General features: G+C 51.3%; 2 protein-coding genes across 11 annotated transcripts in view; one reads left to right on the top strand and one right to left on the bottom strand.

Moving 5' to 3' along the window:
• Positions 1-16,923, top strand: part of KCNJ5 (potassium inwardly rectifying channel subfamily J member 5) — a 119,878-nt gene extending 102,955 nt beyond the window's left edge. Inside the window, exons 5-6 of one of the 2 annotated variants that reach the window (XR_012584111.1) lie at positions 16,127-16,359; positions 16,472-16,923. The gene's annotated coding sequence lies outside the window, so the exon portion shown is untranslated. Of the gene's footprint in view, positions 1-16,126; positions 16,360-16,471 lie in introns of those variants that run through there. The other variant, XM_074561435.1, reaches the window with a different exon arrangement.
• ARHGAP32 (Rho GTPase activating protein 32) overlaps positions 883-22,452 on the bottom strand; it is a 256,801-nt gene continuing 235,231 nt past the window's right edge. For all 9 annotated transcript variants that reach the window (XM_074561427.1, XM_074561425.1, XM_074561426.1 and 6 more), the window contains 10 exons: positions 20,892-21,036; positions 19,919-20,001; positions 17,476-17,583; positions 16,154-16,299; positions 13,736-13,937; positions 12,818-12,963; positions 11,537-11,611; positions 10,090-10,944; positions 8,517-9,424; positions 883-7,654 (listed from right to left, as the gene is read on the bottom strand). In XM_074561427.1, the coding sequence (XP_074417528.1) occupies positions 5,402-7,654; positions 8,517-9,424; positions 10,090-10,944; positions 11,537-11,611; positions 12,818-12,963; positions 13,736-13,937; positions 16,154-16,299; positions 17,476-17,583; positions 19,919-20,001; positions 20,892-21,036 (4,921 nt within the window). In that variant the 3' untranslated portion in view covers positions 883-5,401. The remainder of the gene's footprint in view (positions 7,655-8,516; positions 9,425-10,089; positions 10,945-11,536; positions 11,612-12,817; positions 12,964-13,735; positions 13,938-16,153; positions 16,300-17,475; positions 17,584-19,918; positions 20,002-20,891; positions 21,037-22,452) is intronic.

Here is a 22,452-nt window from a genome sequence, read left to right on the forward strand (position 1 = left end):
GTGCACGGAGGATTGGCAAGGTGCCCCTGGAGCAGCAGGAATTCCTGGTGCCAGGCGGATGCTGAAGGGCAGAGGAGGGGGGGTGCTGGTGGGACCTGCCTTTCGAGGACACGTGTGTGTGTGTGTGTGTGTGTAGCTGGAGAGGCTGCGTGTGCCGAGAAGCAGAGCTGGACCGCAAAGTGAGGATTTGGGAGTGGGTGAGGCACGGATTTCAGAAGGTGGCTCTTGGTACCCGGCAGCCGCTCCGTGCCTGCGCTCAAGGCTGTGTCCCTGCCGGGGAGGGGGCGGCAGCAGCTGCCAGGGCCCCGGGTGCAGGGGGAGAGCGGGGGCGGCCCGTCCTCCACGCGGAGAGGACTGTGAGGTTGGCTTTATTACTGGCAGCAGTTCTGAAGAGCATAATGCTTACTAGTTGAAAAAATATGTATAAAATTAGCTTGCTTTAATCATCTTTTTGCTATTAATGAACTACGAACAGCATTACCGTGGTGCCTAGAATCCCTCCTGGCCAGCTCTAAGGGCCAAGGTGGCCTCTGCCATCTGTTAGTCCGAACTAAATCTGCCCTGCGCCTTCTGTGCAAGTGCCAAACTATTCCTCCTTGTGCTGTCCTGCTGGGGGAGAGGAAAGGGAGACTAAAAAAGCCCAGGCTGGTTTATTTTCTGTGGCCACAGGTGTAACCCAACAGATACGCAGTGGCAGGGGCTCGCGGTGAGCAATTTTGCCGTAGCCTCGGCATATGAATCCAAAGTCACCTCCTCCGTTGTCTTTGGAGACACCTGCCAGCATCCCTCCGGAGCGTGGCTCTAACCTGGCTTGTCCCAGTTCTTTTAAATATACCATTAATTAATGAGGCAGAGGCAAAAATACACGCAAACGCAAGGGAATAGTTTTTAACCTGGCTTGATTAATGCTGTCAAGTTGTACATCTGAGTGTGAGCTCAGTGGGACTGTTGCTTTTGTTTAATACCACAAGACACCTCAGTCTGGATTGTTGCATTACAGTACAAATAAAAAACAGAAACAAAACCACATCTGCATCATACAAGGTGAGAAGAATATGAGAATTCTAAATATTTACAGAGAAGGGCAAGTGGGGAAACCACAAAAAATATTTACATAAAAATACATGAGCTTGTCGGCATATACATTTTACACCAGTTCACAAAAAAAGACACTATATAAATTAAAGTGAAGGGAACTCCAAAGGTAACCCAAGACTTTCTGGGATGTTTCTCTCATGCGGCTCAGGGAAAGAAAAAATCAAGTCTTCTACAGCAGGAAAATGAACTGCAAAACAACCCTTTTGTCCCCGCCCCCCCCCCCCTCCCCCCAACCGGACGAGGCGAGACTCTGCGCACAAAGGTACGAGGCCGGAGGTTTGTTCGGACCAGACCATGCCTTTCAGCAGCGGGTAGCAGGAGGCTCTGGGAAAGAGTTGCGTGCCTAAGCCGCCTTTAACAGAAGTGACCCAACTTCTCATCCAGATTTCCCAACACGTAACACATCGCTTCAGCCAGTGCCCTGTCGACGTCCTGGTGAACGGCAGAGCACGCCCGAGGTTCTGTCCCTTTCTGGGGTTAAAGGGGAACAGTGGGTTTTTAGGTTTTCAAGGTGGTTTTGGTTTTGGGTAGCAACTTACTACCGCTGTGCAATCCTTAATGACCCCCCCTTGAAATGATGAGCATAAAGCGAGGAGCTCTGGAAAGACATAGGCACAAAGTCGTGGGTGTTCTGTCATGTATGCATATAGATTTCACCTGATAAGACTCCTGAAAAATCAGAAATTAATGCTTAAGACTTCACAGGGGCTAGGTGGTCCTTACTCACCGAACATCTGCACTCCCCCCGCGCCAAGGAAGGTCCCCTAGGGGTCGCACACTCCGCTCCGAGGCGGAGGTGGGAATCCAGCGTTGGACACACTATTGGACCTGACTCTTGCATGCACTAGGGAGAAACTCGGCCGAAAACTTAGGAAGTGGCAATTTAAGACGCGGATAGCTTGTGGCAAGCATAAGGGAATTATTTAAGAACACAGCTGCTCCCCTCCTTGCTGGGGATAAGGTTAGGCAAGAAATTACTTCATCTGAGCAGAACTGGACTTGCAGCAGAGTATTATTTGCGTTGCCGACCCCTTGCCCTCCCGTTCCTCTGCTAGGACTGAGCTACCAACTTACCTCCACCAACCTCCTCAGCCAGCTGGGGGACCCCCCCCTCCTCGCTCTGACCCCCAGCGCCCGTCTTAATCTCGGACACGGTTTTTTGGAAAGGTATAGCTGGATGTTTGGACTTTATCGTGACTCAGTGAGGATGCGAAACTCTAAGGACCATCAGATCAAGCACAGTGCGAGAGCAGAACTGCATAGTTCACTATATGGCTTTGTGCGGGTGGGCGAGGGATGACCGCTGGGCCCCGCGGGGTGTCTGCCCCACGGGCAGTACCAACACCACGAGGTGCTCATCTGTATTATCGTCTGGGAAAAGCTGGTGCCTTAACCTTGGTGGTTTGGTTTGTTTTTTTCAAATGTGGTGGGTTTTTTTTTTTTTTTTGTACTTGTGGCTCAACACTGGTGCCCAGAAGTTAGTTTGGGTTCTCCGAGAGCTTTCAGCCCTTGAAGCACGCGCTGATGCGTGCAGGGGGCCGGGAGGATGCTGGCTATTAAGTCTCCTGCTGCGTGTCTGTTTTTAACGGAGACTTTCTCGTTCTCAAGGGGAAGGCTGCTCGTGTACAGGTGTGCACTTCTAGAAGCTCTTTTTGAAAGGTGCCGAAAGCTTTTCTTTTCCATGGGGTGCGGGGGCGCTTCGCACCTGGCACTTCATCCAAGGTGGTGAGCTGAGGGGCCCGGGCTCGGGCAGGACTAGTAGGAGACAGATCCAGGGATGGCACTTGATCTCTGGAGGGAGACAGTGGCTTTGAGCAGGAAAATCCAGAGAGGCATTTACAATTAGCGGGAGCTGGGCACAGCCCCCTCATAGTAGAAGGATAGTCCTGGTTAACGTAAGGCCAAAAAGGAGGTGAGGAGAGGTGCTGCGGGGGGCAGGAGTGGGGAGTTAAGGCTTTCATGGAGAGCGAGGTGTGACCTACGGCTCTCGTTACCTGAATCCCAAATAGCCTGAACCAAACGCACCGTCCCTGCTTCCACTGGAGACCTCGGCAGGTAACTGGCAGCTGTGGGGAGACCGTGCTACAACGGTCGAGGTCCCAACACAACACACGCCTCTACTGAAAGAGCACAAACTTCAGCTGGGCTCCCTGGAGCTTGCACCCAGGAACCCGGCCAGGTCAGCCTTCCCTGGGAGGCAGCAATGGAGACAGGGCGGCCCCACCCAACGGCCCCGTCCTACGGAGTCCTGTTAGTTTTCCTTAAAAGAAAACATCACAAAACCCCCACCCGCTCTGCCTGGTGATTACTCCCAGGGTGACTGCGGTAACCTCATCACGGTGCCGCTTTCTGCCCTGACTGCCAGATTTATTTCCGTAACACGTTAAGAACAACTCTTCTGAACAAAATGCGTAAAACGACAGCATCGCACACTAAAATAGGACCGTAAGGTAGTGTTACTGTAACAGCCCCAGACAAGGCTACAAGATTAAAAGAAGCAAACAGCTAAAGACTAGTTAGCTACTAGAAGCAGGTTTTCCTTATGATTCAAAAGCCCCAAAATAGCCACGAAACTTTTGTTCGAAAAACCAAGTTCCCTTTAACTTTCACAGCTGTGCGCTAACTGCGGGACCTCCAGGTTTTTAGTAAAACATTAGAGATTCAAAACAGGCCGAGAGGTTCTTCAACCACACGGAACAGGAACGGCCTTGGGAGTTATCCATGAACATTTAAAACCCCCTAAATCTCAAGTATTGCTTGCCTAATGAAATGGATGTGCTTTATTTATAAGGTGGGGTCGTAGTGAGTCCTGGGAAGTCTGAGCGGCCGCCCGCGAGGTGCTGCCTGGCTTCTTTCACAGTATGGAAAGCTTTTAAACACCTAGGACGACGTTATTGGCGTTATCACAGAGCGCGCTGCCCTTCTGTCCCTGCTGCTAATGGAATACTGTCGGAGCTACGCTGGCGGTACGGGAGGCAATGCTATTTCACAGAGCACAGACGGCACGTAACTACTCCGCGTGTGCCACAGCTTCACAGGGGTCCCCTTGCCACCATGCCACTTCAAGGTCACAGAGAGCCGAGTCCCGCAGCCCTTCGGTTTAAGGTCAATAGGAGCGTTCCCTGATGGAAGAGCTGCAGGATCTGGCCCAGGGCAAATAGCTGGTCATGCAGATAACTCGGCACTTACACAGGCACTCCCAGCTGGGAAGTTGGGCTCCAATTTACAAGCTGGACATAATGCTACAGAGATTATTATTTTTTTTTAAAATGTTTATAGTATTTTTTTTGTAGCGAGATGATACTGTCTGGCCAGCCACAACATGGTATTAAATCATCTGGACTGTAGATAGCCAGGCAGTGAGGAGGAACTGGCATGAAATGGGTGTGCTGGTCCCAACTCTGTGTATGGTATTGTGTATTTTTCTAGGTGTTTTTTTTAATTTCTTTTGGTATGAGAAATGCAAACCTGCCCTACTTGGCTTCCATAGCTGGCCTCTGCTTACAATAGAGAAATTGAAAGTAATTTGATTTTTTTTGTAGTCAGAAGCAGCTTGTTAAGCAAGCGATTGAGAAAGTGCGTTGTATTTTGAACTTGCTTCGGAGCCCGTTCCACCGGCTCGAAGTCACAAGAGGCTCCCACTCACTTTGAAGCGACTGCAGTGGATCCGCTGCCCCTAAGCAGCAATTTTCAAGGGAGAGGCAGCACCTCGGCCTTTATCGAGAAGAAAATACTTGGGAAGTCTTAGCCCCCTGCCCGGCTTTTAGCCCCTCTCTTGCTGCGTAAGCTCCGAGGGGGCAGAACAGTGGTTCTCCCAAGGCATGTCGTGGAGACCCTTTCTTGGAAGCCAGCGGTGGGGAGGGCGACTTGCTGCAGAGGGGGTTCGCGGGGGGAACAGCCGCGTGCACGGTCCGTCATGCACAGGACCATGGCGGTGGGGAAGCAGTGGGAACTGCCCATGGCAAACTGGGGGAAGGAAAAACTTCTCCTTCCCTCCCTGCCCCAACAGCATCTCTTTCAGCTCTGCCCGGCCTCTCTGGCAACATCTGTGTGCCAACAGCCTGCCCGCTCGTTCCAGTTGTCTCAAAACTACATGGAAAAGCTCTATCTCTACTACATAAAAACAGTGAATGGTGGGCTGGTAGGGGTGGGTTTGCTTTGCTCATCGGGGCAGGGTTGGGGGTGGCTTTTTTTGTGTGTTTTTTTTTTCTTTTTTTTTTTTTTCCGTCACTGAAAAAATAAAACAGTCCACTGTCCAGCAGAGGCTGCTTAGACTCTATCCCTCCTTCCCCCCCCCACCAGCTCACTCGACGTGGACCTCTGTTTCAGGCCTCTGCAAGCACAGCTCCGTCGGGAGGAAGGCTCCCTGCCCGAGGGCCGTGGCGTAAGTTCTACTGTGCACGTGGGTAAAACTGGGGGGCACGAACCCCCCTCCTCCGACATAGCCCCCTCTTTGGTGCTGAGGCATGGTATGGTAATCCTCCAAATTATCGTACTGGGACACCACAGTCATAGTGCTTTGGCGTTTCCCAAGGGTTTGGTATGGGTAGAGGAGGGCAGAGTCCCTCTCCATGGGCTCGGGGTGCTGCATTCTGAGGCTGTGGCTCCGTTCCGGCTTGGGCGGGGGTGCCATGGGAGAGGCGGCGTGTTCCTCGTCTTTATAGCAGTCTCTGGAGTGTTTCTCCATGGATGCGGTCGGCCTGGCTCGAGGCCTCTCCAAATCCGGCCTGTCCTCCGCCAACCTCACCTCCTTGTGGTTCAGCCTCAGGGTCTCCTGGTTCGCCGGGATGTACTTCCCCCCCGAGTGCTGGTAAGCGATGGGCTCAGAGGGCTCTGGGCCACCTTTGGGCCTGTAGTCGGGGTAAGGGGGCCCGTTTTTGGATTCGGAAGGCTGCCTATGGCTTGCTTCCTGCTGCAAGTGCGTCCTGTGTTCGTTCGCGTTGCAGCCCGGCTCGTGCAGCTTCCTGCTGCGGATGCTGCTCTGCTTCTGGGGAAGGGAGGGCTTCTCCGACTGCCCGTTCCCGTAGGCTCCGTGGTAGTGGGCTCTCTCCAGCTCTGGCTCAGGGTGCTGCATGTAGTAACGTTCCTCCCCCTCGGGCGTAGCTGCTTTGGCCGGGTACCTCCCCTCCTTCCCTTCCGCCACGGTGAGGAGGCCAGTTTTCCCAGGATCTGATTTGCTGCGCAAGTGAATCACATCCAGTCCTCCCAGCTCCTCCTGCAACAGCGGGGCCACGTTGTCGTACTGGGACATCACTGGCCCTTTCACTTTCTGGCGTGTGCGGCTCTCCCGGCGAATAGACTGCATGCGGTACTTCTCCATGTCCTCCAGGTCCCACGACATGTACATGTGCTTGATGTCCGGGGCAGGAGGCACATCTCTGCTGATGAAGCTGTGCTCTTTGCCAGCCAGGTGGCCGATGAGGCCACCCCGAGGGTAAGCGGACAAGCTGGGATAGCGGTACAGGCCTTTGCTTTGCAGCCGGGAGGCGTACGAGGCGAAGTCTCGGCTGGGCAGGGGGTGGAAAGGCCTGACCCGCACCGTGCTGTAGGGGTCCAGGTCGTAAAAGCTCCCGTCGGCAGCGGTGTAATAAGAGGATCCGGATGAGCTGGAATAGGGACTGTACCGGTAATGTACCCGCCCGTTCTCGAAGTAAGGCTGCAGCTGGGTGACGTGGTAGTCGGAGTGGGGCTGATATGGCTTGTACTGATAGAGGGGCCGCGGGCAGTACACCGGCTCGTCATCCGGGGGCACCTCGGTCCGTGAGATGGGGACGGAGCGGATGGCGGAGGCAGCAGGGGTGGGGACGTGCAGCGACTGAACCCTGCGGATGGTGGGGTAGGGGGGAGCGTCCTCGGCGTAGCTGGTGTTACGCAGGCCCGTTGGGCTCACAGAGGACACGAACTCTGTCCGGCTGCGAGGCTTGGCGTGCAGAGCCGAGGTGCTCTTCCCTTGGTTCGTGTAGGTGTTGTAGCGAGTGCCTGCAGAAGTGGGGGTCTCCGACCGAGGCGGGTAGGCCTGGTGCTGGTCGGGCTTGCTGTGGTAGGAGATGTGGGGAGGGACGCTCTCGGGCCTGTACTGATGGACGGAAGCCGGCTTGTGGTGCAGGTAGCCATCCGGCCCAGAGGGCTCGGGGATGCTCTCCGGCTTGGGATGCGGCACGTAGACGGACTGCAGGGAAGCGTGCTTGGGTGGCGGCGGCGGTGGTGGTGGCAGCAGAGCTTCCTCCACAGAGGAGGCCAGCATGGAGGAAGACAGGAAGGCGTGATAATTGGAGTTGTTGATGGCGTCCGTGTTGTTCGAGTGCATGGCGGCAGCAATTTTGCTCTCCAGCGTTCTCACGGGAGGGATGGGGGGTGTAAAGCTGTAGGAGGAGTGAGTGGGGACGGACTCGGAGCGTAGGTGCAGCGGGGGAGCCCTCGTAGTCTCCCGAGGCTTTTCCAAGTGGCTCTGGTGGCCCGTGGGCACAGAGGAGGAGCAGCGGGTGGCAGAACTGCTTTCTGGGACAAAACCAGGCGTGGGCTCAGGTGGCTTTTCAGGTGCACTTGCGCCCCATACCTAGAGGGAAGAAACCAGCAGAAGTCAGAGGCAAGCATCTTCCCCTCCCAAAATCTGCAGTTAAAATGTGACGGACGCTTGTACGGATTAGTTCGATGTGAGTTTTTTCTGTGCCTGTTTGCTGGAGAAGAGGAGATGCGTAGGGCAGCGTGGTGCCTCTGGGAGACTTCGGGACCCGGCACAAACTGCAGCCGAGGGGCTTGTGCGGGCTCTCTCCGCAAACGGCAAACTGGAGAAAGGGGAGGAGGTGGCTGCCTCTTAATAGCAACAGGTTAAAACTTTTACACAGTCGCTGTGGCGTTTTGTTAGGTGGTCTGCTTATAAATGTACTTGTCTTAATGGAAACGTACCTGGATTTAAACTCCTCACGCCCTGCTGAGCAGATCAGGGAGTGTAACCCAGCAGACATCCCTCCCTTAAATGCGGCTACTGTGCTTAAGACAGGCTGCAGGCAGCTTCCCTGGCTAACTGGCACCAGGAATCCAACCTGCTTCGTTAAAGAGGATGTTGGAAGAGGACATTGTCAGCCCCAGTGAAGGGAGGATGCAAAAATTCCTACTTGTGCCTGAGCACTTCGAAACTAGCGTTCCCGTGTCACCCCAGTAGATACTTGCTTCCTTAAAACCAAGGACAGCAGGCGTATCGGGACGTTCCCTTAGGAAATTCCATGCTGCTTTCCTGTAAGGCTGTGTGTGTCACACGTGTGTCATGTCCAGTAATTTGTGAATCCCCTGCCTCTTGCCGTTTGGATTTGGACCGAGTATCCCAGCGCTCAGCCTCCTGTAATTATGGATTATCTGGGCACGGACACCGCGCTTGTGAGTAGGTGTGAGGCTGGGGGGGCGCATCCACATCCACATACCTGGTTGGAACCGCTGGACGCTTTGGCGGAGGCCGGTGGCACTTGTCCCATGGCTGACTGGTGATCTGGCCTGGGCGACGGGGCGGGCTGGCTGGCCGTCAGTGTGCGCGGTGCAGCTGGACCGGTGACGTCTGCCTGAGTGGTGGCCGGCCCTGCTGGGCCGCGGTTAGGCTCGGCTGCTGTTGTCTGGATGGTTGTTAAATACGGCACGGAAGCCGGGGTGCTTTTCTCCCCGGCAGTTAGGACAGGAGGAGACTGAAGTTTGTCATCAGCTGTGCAGATGGGAAGGTGGTGCTTGTCCCCGGACATGCATGCACGGAGGTGGGGCTTATCTACAGAGAGGTCTGTGGAGGGTGGCTCCCAGTCAGGCAGTGCACCTGGAGTGTGGTGGGGTGTGTGCTCCCAGTCCCCAGCGTGGGAGGGGAAGTGATCTTTGTCCCCCGCTTTACCAGGATGGAAGCTGGGCTGCTCCTGCTCTGCATCTCTGCTACCAGGCATGTCCCCAGGCATGCCAGTGTGGAGAGGTGGGGGGTCCCGGTTTCCAGGTGCACCTGGTGGGTGGTTCTGCTCCCCGGGTGTGCTGCTACCTTGGAAATCCTGCTCTACTGGTGCACCAGTCTGGAAGTGAAGGCGGTTCTCGGGCAGACTGGTATACAGGTGGAGCTTGTCTGGAGCACCAGCAGAGAGATGGAGCTTTTCTAGAGCTGTGCCAGCTTCAGTCTCTCCGTAATTTGTGCTTTCAGAATGAGCATCTCCTGGCCTTTTCTGAGACTGAGCAGACGCTTGCTGTGCGGACTCGGCTAACGCTAGGGCTAGCATGCGCGCTGCATTTTTCGGAGGAGGAGGAGGGATAAGAGACACAGAACTGACGGGAACAGGATCCTGGGGGGAGTCGAGGGCAACTGCTCCTAATGGGGGGAAAATTGAGAGAGAGAGTGACTTTATGTTACCCAATAAGGAGAGTGACCTAACCTTAATGACCTTTATAAAAAAATAGATGCTCTCCACACTTTCACAGTGGCAATTCCTTCTGATGTGAAACACTCTATCTTCTGTCTCACATGCAAACGCTGCTCAATAGCGCAGCAGTTCATCACAAAAAGGAAAAAAAAAACCCACAAGAGATTGTCTAAAGGCTTCCTCTTGCATTTCTAGAGAGGTAGGAAGTAGGTAGCAGAGAATGAGATACCCTTACGCAATTTTGATCAAAAGGTTTTAGGCGAAAAGGTCCCTTCTTCGAGTGTTGGCAGATTTTTAATTTAAAAAAGAAAAGTCTTAGATGGTCTATTGGCTGACATGATTTAGAAGGACATGCTATAGATTTTCACGCATGACAGGATGGGGCGGGGGGGGGGGAAGCGGTGTACAAAGTATTATGGAAAGTTATCTGAGATTTGTGTGATGTAGGGAGAAGGCAGAGGTTAAGACCTTACTGATCTGCACAGCCCTGCAAGACACTTGTGATCAGAACTGACGGGCAATCCCCTCTCCTAAAAGGCACGCAGAGGAGGACGGTTGTGAGAGCAGGTCCCCTTTGGAACTTAAAGAAAGAATGGAGGAAAATGCACTGTACCTGGCTGTGTGTGTCCAGTGGGTACAGTCTTATTCTGACTGCTTGGCATTGGTCTCTCCCCTTCTTCTGGCAACTCGGGCTTGCCAGCAGCCACTAGCTGGGCATGCTGTAGCTCTTGGTGGGCTCCTTCCCCTGCTCCTGTGTCACTGTTTTTCAGGGGCAAGGACATCTGGGTTGGGGACCTGTTTGTGATATCAGTGATGCCAATCCCTTTGCTCCAGCTGGAAGCAGAGGAGTTTCTGGATGTGGTGGGCACTCCTCCCATCGCTTCGGACATGCGGCTGGGCAGTGCGAAGGAGACGGGTTCTGATGTAGTCAGCGGCGGAGATTTGATGGGCTTTCGCCCCAGCTTGGGGGAGAAGGCGTGGGGTTTGCAGGCCTTCTCTTCGGTGGGGCTCAGGTCCAGAGTGAAGAAGGGACTCATCTTCTCTTGGAAAGGGGAGACTGGCTCAGAGCTCGTAGCACTGCCTGGTGTCTGGGACTGGCTGCCTGATTCTAAATCCTTCTTTAGTAGGCTCGGCTTCTCCTGGTTTATGCCAACGGACTCCAGCAGGGAGGTGCTGCTCTCCAGGCACTCGGACTCTGCTTGGGGCGGGCTGCACTGAAAAGACATTGGGTCAAAGTCCAGGCTGGCGACTCCGATATCAGGTGGGCTCAGGTCGACGTCTTCGGCGGATCGAGGAGAAATGAGGGCAGGAACGTGGATGAGCCCCTCGTCCCCATCGCTGTCATCGTGGGGAAGGTTGTCGTAAGAATTGCAGCGATTCATGTTTCCTAAGAGCTCTCCGTTGAAGGAAGCAGACAGTGCATCACTACTGGACCTGGGTCTTCTGGGTCGAAACAGTTTAGATTCACCTAGGAATGAGTAGATACGGACAGATTAGTGTCAAAAATGTTATTGTCCAGGAGGTGATGGTTTGGTCTGGTTTTTAAAGTAGTCCTAAGGCGGTGTGCAAGGCGCTCACCCGGTCAACTCTAAACACAAAAGTAACGTAGCCAGCAGGAACTGGTAATTACATTTGCTCAAATTCTTTCACAGCAGTTGTCAGGTCTGATCTAGTCTGAGACTAAGCTGTGTGCAAAAGCAAAACTAGTTAAAAGTGTGCTGTGGACCTAAGGCTTTCTCAGAAAGCACTTTCCTTCCCGATGCTGACTTTTCCACCTTAGAATAGGAAGGGGGGATGGCAAGGAATGACGGTAAGGGGTGCTGGCTATAGACAAGCGAGAGGTTTGCTTTTTTACCTTAGAAGGAAAACAAAGACCTGAAGAGCACTTCTCTGTGACACCCGTCTGTGTTGGGCAGCGGTAAGCTGCTTCATTAATTAAGCAAGCCCAGCTTTTACTGGAGGGGTGGAAAATGAGCTCTGTTGAACGTCCGCAGTCAGTAATGTCAAACGGCCTTTTTTAATCCCCACACATTAGAAAGGCAGGTACGCTCTGGGCTTACCATCAACAGCATGCAGAGAGGTAAGCGATTCTTCGCTTTTAGCTGAGCGAAGAGTCCCGCTGTCTCCTCGTCCACCTAAGGAAATGCAACCCAGACGGTGAGAAGCTGAATTATAAAAGTGGTTTATATTCGGCTATGTAACAGAAGCAGGAAAAAACAAACGTGTTTCTAGCACCAGTACCGCTGTCCTGAGAGTAACAGTTTTGTTTTGGAGTTGGGGTTTTTTGTTGGTTTTACTCCAAAGCCCTTAAAGAAAACCTTTATCCTGTTCCACCGTTAATATGCTTTGCTGTCTGAGACAGATGGGGCCTGTTTCGCAGGGGAGACTGGCCTGCGGAGGTGCCTTTCCATCTCTGACTCTATACTCCCGGGCAAGAGGCAATTACGAGAGAGCGAATCGATTTCTGATACTCATTTTACAGACCAGGGAAAAGTAACCTACCAAAATGGTAACTGCTGCAGATGACACGGTGGGAAACAACTCCCCACGTCATCCCGCTACGGACTCTGTCTGGATGTACCTGTGATAATTGCTTTGGTCCTGCCAGCAAACAAAACCCCTTAAAAATGGGGAAGAAAGTAACGTTTACACAGCTTGTTTTATGAGCACTAAACAAGTACAACTTCAGGACTCCAAGGAGACAGTCTTAAAGGACACTCATCCGATGTGTTTATTATACTGGAGACTATGAGGGTTGTAATTTGAAAATGGCAGCAGGGAGAAGACAGGATCAAAGTCCCCACTGGGCCATGTTTAGGGATTTGTGGTGGGTTTTACCACAAAAACATATCGTTGCTATTTTTAAATTTGGGAAGAGACAGTAAACTGTACATGGAAAGGGCTGAAAATTCAGAGTCTATGTACGTTGGATGCGGCTACAAAGGGCCGTTGGATGCCTCCTCTCGTTACACCGGCCTAGCTTTCGGGGTGAACGCGTTTGCGGAAAAGCGCCTTTACCTAGTTTAATTGCGTGTCTTGTAAGAGCAGCAAAGGGAGCCAGAACTGTATTCTTGCTTCATAGTAAGAGCATCAGAAGGAATTAGTCTGAGACTAATTATAGCGGTTTTGTCTTTCCAAAGCTACTCTGAGAAAAGCGTTAGAGGTGTGTGCTCCAGCAGGCCGGGCTCTTGAGCTAACCCGAGATCCATTTAGGAAAGACAGCAGCTAACTGAAGGTGCTATGCGTGGCTCCAACGCTAGAAGGAGGTGGCAGCCCACTGTAAACACGAATTCTGCTTTGCTGAAAACCCGGCTCTTTGGGAGCTGGATTCGCGCCCTTACCTGCCAGGGCTATGGCTTTCATTTCTGAGGGCTCGCTGGGGTTGCGCTGGAGTTTGCGTTTGGACACAGATGATGATTTTCCCAGGTTGAAGAAGGAACGCCAACTGCCAACCGGCGATTTCTTCATCTTGCTGGGCGGTCTTTTTCTGGAGTGAGAAAATAGAGCAAGTTGTCGGAGGGGGAAGCTGCAGTGAGTTCCTGCTACCGGCTGGTCGTTGTTAGCACTATCTGGGTTATGCTGAAACAAAGCTTAGAAACTCAGCGTCTTTTAAATAGCTGAGGATGTTTTTGTTCTTGTTGGGTCAATTCCACCAAACTCCGCAAAGCAGGCGAGGGAAGGCTCCGCGCTTGTACAGCACAGCAGCTAAGGGATGGCTTTTCTTTAGCTGGCAGATGCACCAGTTCTCTCGGCAACTGTGCAGCCATAAAAGGTATTCAAAAGCATCTCTCGCCTATGCTGTAAAATCACATTCGCCTCCTCCCACTGCCTTATTTAATTCCTAGTGTCATCACGTCTGTCCAACTGCTCCACTTTGAGTGGAGTCTGGATTTGTTACAGGCAATTAATTAGTCCTGAGATCTGGAAAACCCCGATGTTTCCAGGTGTTCACCCTGTTTGCATTTCTGTGTGCGAGACTAGCACGGGCATCTATACGCATCGCATGCAACACGGCTTTATACGTTTACTGGTAACCCTGCTAAAAAGGAGGGAGCGGCACAGAAGCTGCATGGCGAAACCAAGCCCACCAGGCAACTGCTGTGAGCTGGATCCTCACAGAGTCCAAAGCAGGTGGAAAAATGGCTACCAGACTTGACGTAGGGCTAGCGTAAGTCAATAGCGGCAAGTTTTTTGCTGTTATCAAAAAAACCCAAAAAACCCCAGTTATGACACATGCTGGAAAGGAAACTCGTCCCTACCTTTCGGATGGAAAGTCTATGACCGTGTGGAACTTCCCCTGTAAAGCTGCAGGGCCTTCTCCCACTTCTATGTATTTGCTGTCTGCCACGATGGGGGAGTTGATCTGAGCTTGCGTCCGGGCCTGTGCCTCCTCCAGCGTCAGCAGCTTTGTGGAAGGCGAGGACACCAACAGAGACTTGGGCCGTGATAACGAACTGTGCCCTGGGAGGGAAAACCACAGGCAACGGGGAGAATCAGAAACCGGCAGCAGAGAGATCAAAGCGCTGGGTCTGTGTGCCTAGGGAGGCGCCGTGTTTTTCTAAATCTTTGTTATCCCAGCCACTGACAGATGTGGTCAAAGGCACCGTTTTGTCAGAGGTACGTTTATGACAAAAATAATCCTCAATTATGAGCGCAGCTTAGTGCGTTTTAAAAAGAAAAAAAAAAAAAAAAGAGAGGGGGAAGCAGGTAGGTTGAGACCTTCACTGACATATTTTACGTAAGCTTCACCTGTGTGCAAAAGTCTGTAAAGGAAGCGATGGGTTTTTCTTCTCGTAAGCTTGGCTTCAGCCATTCCCAGGTCCCAGCCCTTGGTGCAGCAGGAAACGCCACGTGTGACTGAAGTCGCTACGAACTCGTATGCAGATGGACACAGCGCACAGAATTTAGCTGTGTCTCTCGCCCTTGGCCTTTCTACAGCTTGCGCTTGTTTTTGGACACGAACGTGAAAGTTTTTGTAGAAGCACCTGATGTCGTCCCCGCTGCTGGGATCTGCTAGGCCGGCTTGCAGGGTGGAGGGGACTGAGGGGCACGAGCAGCCTGTTGTGAGAGCAGCTTGTTTGCCGTCGCCTACAGAGCAAGTATTTCTACGGTTATGCTCAGATGGGTCATCACACCGGCATCCTGGTTGGTTCCATTCCGACTACAGCATCACAGCTCTTGCGTAAAGGTACACAGTCTCGGGTGCGTTTGTCAGCCGTAAATGCTGTCCCGGGTGAAGTCTGGGTTCCAGCCTTACCTGGACTGGCTCGGAGCAGCCTTGGGAATACCACTTCCACCTCTTACCGGTGGGTACAGGCAAGAAGCCCTGCTCAAAACCAGAGGCTCTGGGAAGCCCTGAAGAAGACGCTGCCTTGCTGTGGCACAGAACCCCCGCACTTAGCTGCGAAACAGCCCGACCCTTCTCCCTGCCAGTTTTGTGTCAAAGCACACTGAATGCGAATGACCAAGTCATTAAACAATTAGCCGAATTTACATGGCCCATTCTAAGCCTGGATAATCATTTGGCTCGGCCTCTTAGCGTGCTTATCTTCCCCTGGCAGAGCTCAGCCTGCTCTGGGCTGTTGCTGTTCAGCCAGGCTAACCTCTGGCTCCTACTGACTTCAAACTGCCTTCCAGTAGGAACAAAAGCTGGACGTGGAGCAACTGCGCTACGCCAAGCAGAGGTAGGGCTTCTTTAGAAGCGGGGAGCAGCAAAAATATACTGGAAAACCAGCTCTCTGTGTGCCAGGGGTGGCGGTAACCGCACCGACTGCCCACATTTCATAGGAAGGGCAGGTTATCAAAGCAGATGGTACACACTTAATGCTGCTTAGGAGTAATAATAGCTTGTGGCATCCACGCTTGTTGATCCGATGTACAGAGGAAACTTTCGTCCCGGTACAACTCCGCTCGGTTTCAGTGGAACAGGCAGACGTATGGCCTTACTAGTTATTCAAGGGATTGTGTAAATTCCAAAGCTGAACAATGTTTCAGGTGCTCCAGGGTTGGGCACAAACGTGTCGCGGTTCCTTCCTCACCCTAAAGCCACAAACCAGCAACACCAGCAGGGAAGGGCCCGTGCAGACGGAGCTCCGGCTGGATGGCCCTGCTAATTAACCCTAGGGACTGTGCAGAAGAAATAACCAGGATAGCAGATGTCAAAATATTCCCTGTTAAAAGGAAGACTTAAGTTTCTTAGTGTCAACATTACTGCGTAGAGAGAGCTGTCTTTAAATCAGTTCATTTCTATTTATGTTGTAAGGTGCTGATGATGAGGGTGGACAGATCGTGCAGTCTTGTACCGCAAGATGGCTCAAATGGATACGCGTGCAGCAGCATCAATGCTGATGGCTTTAAAAAAAAAAAAAAGGGGAGGGAGTAGGGGGGACAAGGATTTAAGAGATTCCTCACAATTTCTCAGCGCTAGGACACAAAGGTAGCAGCCAAAACATTAAGACGTGCACTTCTGTAGAGCATCCTTGGCTTCTAAGAAAGGTACTGATGGCAATTTTTAAAACCAGGCTACATTTGCCAGGTTCTAACATTATAACCCTGGAAATCTGTCCTCTAAATTACAGTAAAAACATATTTTAAATGTCCGAGGGGAGGCTCAGATACCTATTAAGTGTCTGGTACCTTTTTTGATCAAGGTAAAGCCAGCGGAGGAAGACACGCACCTGCTCCATCGCGTATGACCGAGCTGAGTTTGGAACTGAAGAGGACGTCCACGTGGTTCAAGATGAATTCCACGACGACCGACTGGATCCGCACCTCCATGAAGGCAGCAGTTCCACTGAAGCAGGCAGACTCGATCTGCTTCGATCTGAAAAAAAGGCAGATTAAATGAAACGCGAAGAGCCCGAAGAAGAGGTGCTCCCGTTGGGTAAGGCTTCGGCACGTCTGCTCAGGCAGACAAGGCTTTAGGGGCAGTTAAGAGATTAAATCTCATCAAAGCATTACACAAATGATCACACTGACTAGTGATTTATTTACAGCCAGGTTTTGGGTTCGGGTTCGAGTCTTCCTGAAACGGCAAGAGGAACGCTGGGTCGAGAAGGAAAAGGAGCGTGTGGCAGGTCCGGATCGAGGTAAATGAACTGCGCACACGGAGTGGGGAGCTTTTTGTGACCTTATTTCCCAACACTGAGAACGGCAGCAGTTTCATGCGGTGGCATTGTACAAAACTCACCGTGGCCTTCTCCCTGATTTTCCCTGGAGCAGGGAATGTCTCCAACTGATCCTGCTTGGCAAGCGCCCCAATAGTCACAAAAGCAAACTCACACAAGAGATCGTTTGACTGCTTGTGGGGGAATTGCCAGAAAGGAGAAAAGAGCTTACCCTCATTAGCTGCACACGGGAATCTCAGAGATTTCTCAGGTTGGTAACAAAAGCAGTCCAGAAATCAATACAATAGAGCCCAGGGTCACTTTTTTTTTTCTTTTAAAGCAAAAATTTAAAATTACGTCATTGATTTTAAACTACCCTATTACGCACATTCAAAACAAATTTTAGGGGACGGATTGATCCCAGAGCATTTCCTTAAGTTTGAATTTTTGCAGCCAAAAGCTCTCAAATTACGACTCTCGAGACTTATGCAATGGGACATCAGTGATGCCACTGCACAAATTCTCCTGGATGATCAAGGACGTGCGAGTCCCGTCTAACCAGGAGAGGGGGAAATTACCCTCTCGAAAAGAGGGGTGGGGGAGTCCATCCTTCCCTGTCTCTGCTGAACTGCAGTCAGTGGAACACAATGATACCGGGGTGTTCCCACCGCTAACGGGGGGGCTGTTTCACACCACTGGTGCAGAACCTGCCAGGTGGACTCAAGCCCCTGCTTAGAAGGACTTCCCCTTAGGAATTTTACAGGAGGAGCAGGGCACAGTGGACGGAAGATCTTTCTCAACTGCTGAACGTTTTATCATCTTCTGGAGAACAGGTATCTGTCTGTTTTTTATAAAACATAAAAACTTGTATTGAAATGGGGGGGAGAGAGTACCTTAGGAGGTTTGGAGCCCAAACAATTGCCAAGTTCTTCGTGTGCATATTTGTGATGGAGCAGTAATCAGCCAGACGAGCTAAGTGTCTCATTAGGAACTCCAGTGTCCTGGAAAACGGGAGACAGGCAAATGTTCAGCACCAATGAGCAAAGCCCTGCTGCGATTTACAAAACAAACCCCAGTTCGTTATTTTCTTTTGGTTTGACAGCTCAGAGAAAAAAGTGTTCAACTGTGTACCCCAAGACTGATGGCAAAGTTGTCTTTAGCAAATAATTACACGGGGGTGGGGTGAGGGGCGTCTCTCCTGATTTGCGCAGGCTGGACGAGGAGATGTCCAAAGCCTCTGCACTCAGCACGGGGCTGGATCCAGCAGGCACCGAGGTGGACGGGAACATCGCGGTGCCACCAGCACAGCAGGATCTAGAAGCCAGAGCGTCCTGGAAACTCATCCCTGGGCTGCTTTACTGCAACACTGCGCAACACAACCCCCCCCTCGCACGGCAGTGCTCCCGAGACCGGGGGGAGGGTGTTGAATGTTAAGCTGGGTATGGGGGGGGGTATTTACTTACAGACCCCAGGATATTAAAAACCAGCGAATTCTATTGGAGTTCTACTTACAAAATGACTGGCTAGGGATTTCTTACGTGTGTACAAGGCAGATCCAAGGTTAAACCTCACAGGCTTGTATTCACATAAAAAATAAAGTATTTTTTTTATATTAACCACTCCTGCTACCACCCCTGAGTAGGAGGGAGCGCAAGGTGGTAATGAACGAGCTGATGTCTCCTCCTCGGTGCTGTTGCCTGGCAGCAGCCCGGGCTCCTGTCTGTCTCCCTGCGTACCCTTTTTGGGGCGGGGGGGGGTGCTCTGGGGCTCACGGTCCCACAGACGGACGATTCCATCTCCAGCACCCTGCCGGTTACCTGCACGGAACTTCTCATCGCGGAATAGCAGAAAAATAAAGCAGTTTTTCCCTTTTCCAAGCAAACCTGAGGAAAGGGGCGGCAGCCTCTCCAGCGCTGTCATTTTGCACCCACGCGTCTCCCGCGTCCCCCTCCGCTCCGTCACGCACCCCACACCACACAAACCCCATAAAGTACAAGTGGTTTTAGGGAAAAGGTGGAATGCACCAGAGAAAAATTGACGAAGGAGATAGTTTATTTTTGAAAAGGTCCTCCGTGAGGCCCTGACCCCTTAATTAACATAAATAAAATATTACAATTAGTTAATGCAAAGTACCAGCTATTAGACTAATTAGTTAAGGCTAATGACCATGTAACAAGTTATTGATATTCAAATAACATATACTATAATTAGTTATTTATACCACTCAGGTGCACCACTGCAATTGTCTAGCTAATCACCAGACATTATGCTAATTAAAATTTAAATATTTATTAGCACAACTTATTATAAGCAGTTATCAATACCCAAATAACTATCTTCATGTGTTACGACTGGCCAGCTATACCACTGAGGGTACAGAATGATCACTGGGTCTGCAAATTAATGTACAATTACAATAAAACATTAATATGCCAACTGATTATTATCACGAAGTGTTACAATTAGATCCCACCAGCAAACAGCCCTCTGCAAACGCGAACTCACTCCCGGCCCAGCACTGCGACTGCTCCAGCTAATTACAACAGCTATTGATATTTAAATAACTTTCACCATACTTTGTAACGAGCTATTTATACCCATTACGCTACATAATTGGTGAAGACTAGTTACCACGCATCATTACAATAATTAGTTATTAATACGACTTAAAGAATCATTAACACACGGTATTGTATTTCGTCATTAATACCATTCACCGTACTTTTTTGTGACGCCGTTTTACCACACCCTGCTGTAATTTTTAATATTAAAGACCCCTGAGATGTTATTGTCCTTAGTCAAGACTCGTTACCATATATCACAAATCAGTTATTAACACTAATTAGTTTGACTATATTATTCTAATAAGAAGTTGGTGATTTTTAAACCCTATGTTATAATGAGTTGTTCTACTAGAGCTAATTTGCTAGTTACTGCATTGCTGGGAGGGGCGGGAACTGGAGACAAAATACACTCGACCAACCTAAACTGAAGGCCTGAAATGATTCCTTTGGCTACAGTTCACTTCTTTTTAAAATCGCGCTTCCTAGAGCTGGTATCGTGATGCCCACAATAAAACTATTTCCTTGGCGACATCAGCCACCACAAGCTTGTATTTCCCTCCTATACGTAGTTTCCAAGGAAGCCAAATAAGACTATGCAGAGGATATAGTGTTTGTCTGGTAATGAGCTAATTAAAATATAAATCAACTTTATATAGCCATAAACCATTCTACTATACAAAGGCACACGTGGCTGTCTTGGAAAAGCGACTCACCTCATTTCCCTCCTGAAACGCTAGCAAGAATAAAACAGCGGCGCGAAGGCTGCACTAACCTGTAGTGAGGCGGCGGCAGCTGCTGGATGACATCGTGGATTTTCACCAGCCGTTCCTCATCTGTAGCGGCAGAAACAGCGTCCTGGAACAAGGCAGGAAGGGATTCAGCTGCAAATGAGACTAAATACCTGCGCCACAGCATCCCGAACCGCGTGCCCAATGCACTGTTCTTCCTTGGTGACGAGGATTGTGTCGCTCTTTACCTTCGGAGAGGCATCTGTCTCTCGGGGACAGACCAGCACACAGATAATGTGACAAAGGCCAAGTAAATCCAGAGCTCGGCCCCTTTATAGCTTAATTGTACAGAGCAATTCCTTGCGGAGGGCGTTCAGCTCCAAGCAGCACTTGCGTCTAATCCCACTCCTGTTCAAGAAATCACTGGGGCCTGGCAAACGATAGGGGAGTTCTTGCAAAGCGTGGTTAGTGTCCCAAAAACCTTCTACTGGGGCCCCAAAGTGGAATCAATATGGTGTGGCATGGGGGACGCAGGCACGCGGGAGTAAACCTGAAGGGGAAGGAGAAAAGGGACCTCAAACCTGGGGCGTCACTGCCCTTTTGAAATGGTGGGATGCTACAGAGTCACAGGCCGGCAGGGGTGGGAAGGGACCTCTGGAGATCACCTCATCCAACCCCTCCTGCCAAAGCAGGGTCACCCAGAGCAGGTTGGACATAAACGTGTCCAGGGGGATTTGGAATCTCTCCAGAGAAGGAGACCCCACCACCTCTCTGGGCAGCCTACCAGCAGTGGGACCCTGGTGTGCGGGTAGCTCCTGTATCGGGCTGGTAATTTGAGATACGCACTTCTGAGCTCTCTAAAAACCCCAACTTAGGCAGAAGTAAGACAAAGAAAGGCGTGTGGAAGACAAGTTCAGCTTGCTGCTGGCTCCCTTTCAGTATTTCTCCCTTCAACCTGCGTAGATGAAGCCATGGTCATGCCGAAGTGGGAAGTGAAAGGCATTGCCTCATACTTACGGAGAACTTCTCGTAGAGTTGATAGGTGAGCAGAGGGTTCGGGAGCTCGCGGAAGTAGAGTTTGCAGAGGGAGCCCACGCAGTGAATGTCTTGGATGTAAATATCCTTTGTCAAGTCAGGAATCTGCTCGGAGTCAAACTCGTGGCTGGAAACGAGAACAGAAATAAATGGGCAAAAGGGTTTGAAGAGGCGGAATGAAAATAAAACCCAGCACAAATTGCAGTCAAGAAAAGCAAGGGTTTCCTGATTTACAGGAAAGAAGAGCTACTTAGTCACCAAAGCCACACGGCCCATGGTTGTGGTGCTGCTAGACTGGATTTTTCCCAAAATTAGACTTTTTTTTTTTTTTAAAATAATGCATTCTCAGTTAGTTTTTACGGCTGATTGGCTAGTCTGCAATGCCTTTTGCTGCAAGAGGGCCTGTCACAAAGCCTCCGGACAATGTCTTCCAAGACCACGGAGACAATCAGAAGATTTACCTCCCAAGGCTGTGACCAGGAGCTGCCTGGAGGAGGCGGAGGAGTTCGCGCAGCTCTGAATGAAAGCTCCTGTCCCTCTGCATTTCAAAAGCCTGGAAATCGAAGCGCTAAAGCAGTGCCATGGAAACTAGTGTGTGCAGAAATTCCTTGGGGACAAGCTGGTGAGCTGAGCACGCCTGGGCTACAAGGGTGAAGAGAGCCAGGAACCACATGAAGAAAAGCCCTGAGCATTCCCTTGGTTTCCAGAGAGCGAGAAAAACCAAAATGACAAACATTTATGAAATAAAAGCTGAGCTTAGAAGGCCAAGGGCTGGCTCGCCGCTAGACTGTGTGCATGGAAAGTGCTGGTTCACATTAGCAGGAGAGATTTGCAGGGACCGGCACGGCGAGTCGGGCCACCAGGAGCTGCGAGAACACGGCTGCTCTAGCTGCAGCTCCGCTTCCCTACAATCGGGGGCTTGGTGGCAACATCCCTGGCTTCTCCCCTGTCCGAGCCAGGCAGTTTGTAACACCGAAAGTAAAACATGCCTCCAGCAGAGCTCAGACACTGAGCTGGCCTCTCTTGTACCCGTGTCCGAGGCACCCAGTGTATGGGCACACCCCTTACAGGATCAGGGAGCAGAGCTCCCCTGGAACACGACCCCAGACTGGGGGCAGGAGAGGTCTCTACTCCTTCAGACAAGAGGTGAACAGTCCACCCCAGCTCCTCATCCCAAAGACGGCACAGAAGAAGAAACGGAGGTCTCTGTTCTGCCCGGCTGATGGACCGCCTGTGGCCACGCTCCTCAGTTCAGCGTGTTCGGTCCCACAGGCACGTTCTGACTCATCACCTCCTCAGGGCTGGGAGAGAAACTTCTGTCCCGCACTTGGCTCCGCAGGAGGAGGGAGAGCTCAGGAGGGAGATCAGGGAAAGACACCGACCCACCCCACGCAAATACACTGGAATTCCCCGGCCATGTCCCACCCCACTCCAGCACTCCTGGTACTCCAGTGTATATTCCTAGGAATAAATCTCACGCCGTGTCAGAGACCTACCCCTGCAGAAGCAGAACATAGTGAAGAAAGGGAAGCCCTGCTACATT

This window comes from Larus michahellis, chromosome 17 (assembly GCF_964199755.1).
Source record: "Larus michahellis chromosome 17, bLarMic1.1, whole genome shotgun sequence".
NCBI classification, from domain to species: Eukaryota; Metazoa; Chordata; class Aves; order Charadriiformes; family Laridae; genus Larus; species Larus michahellis.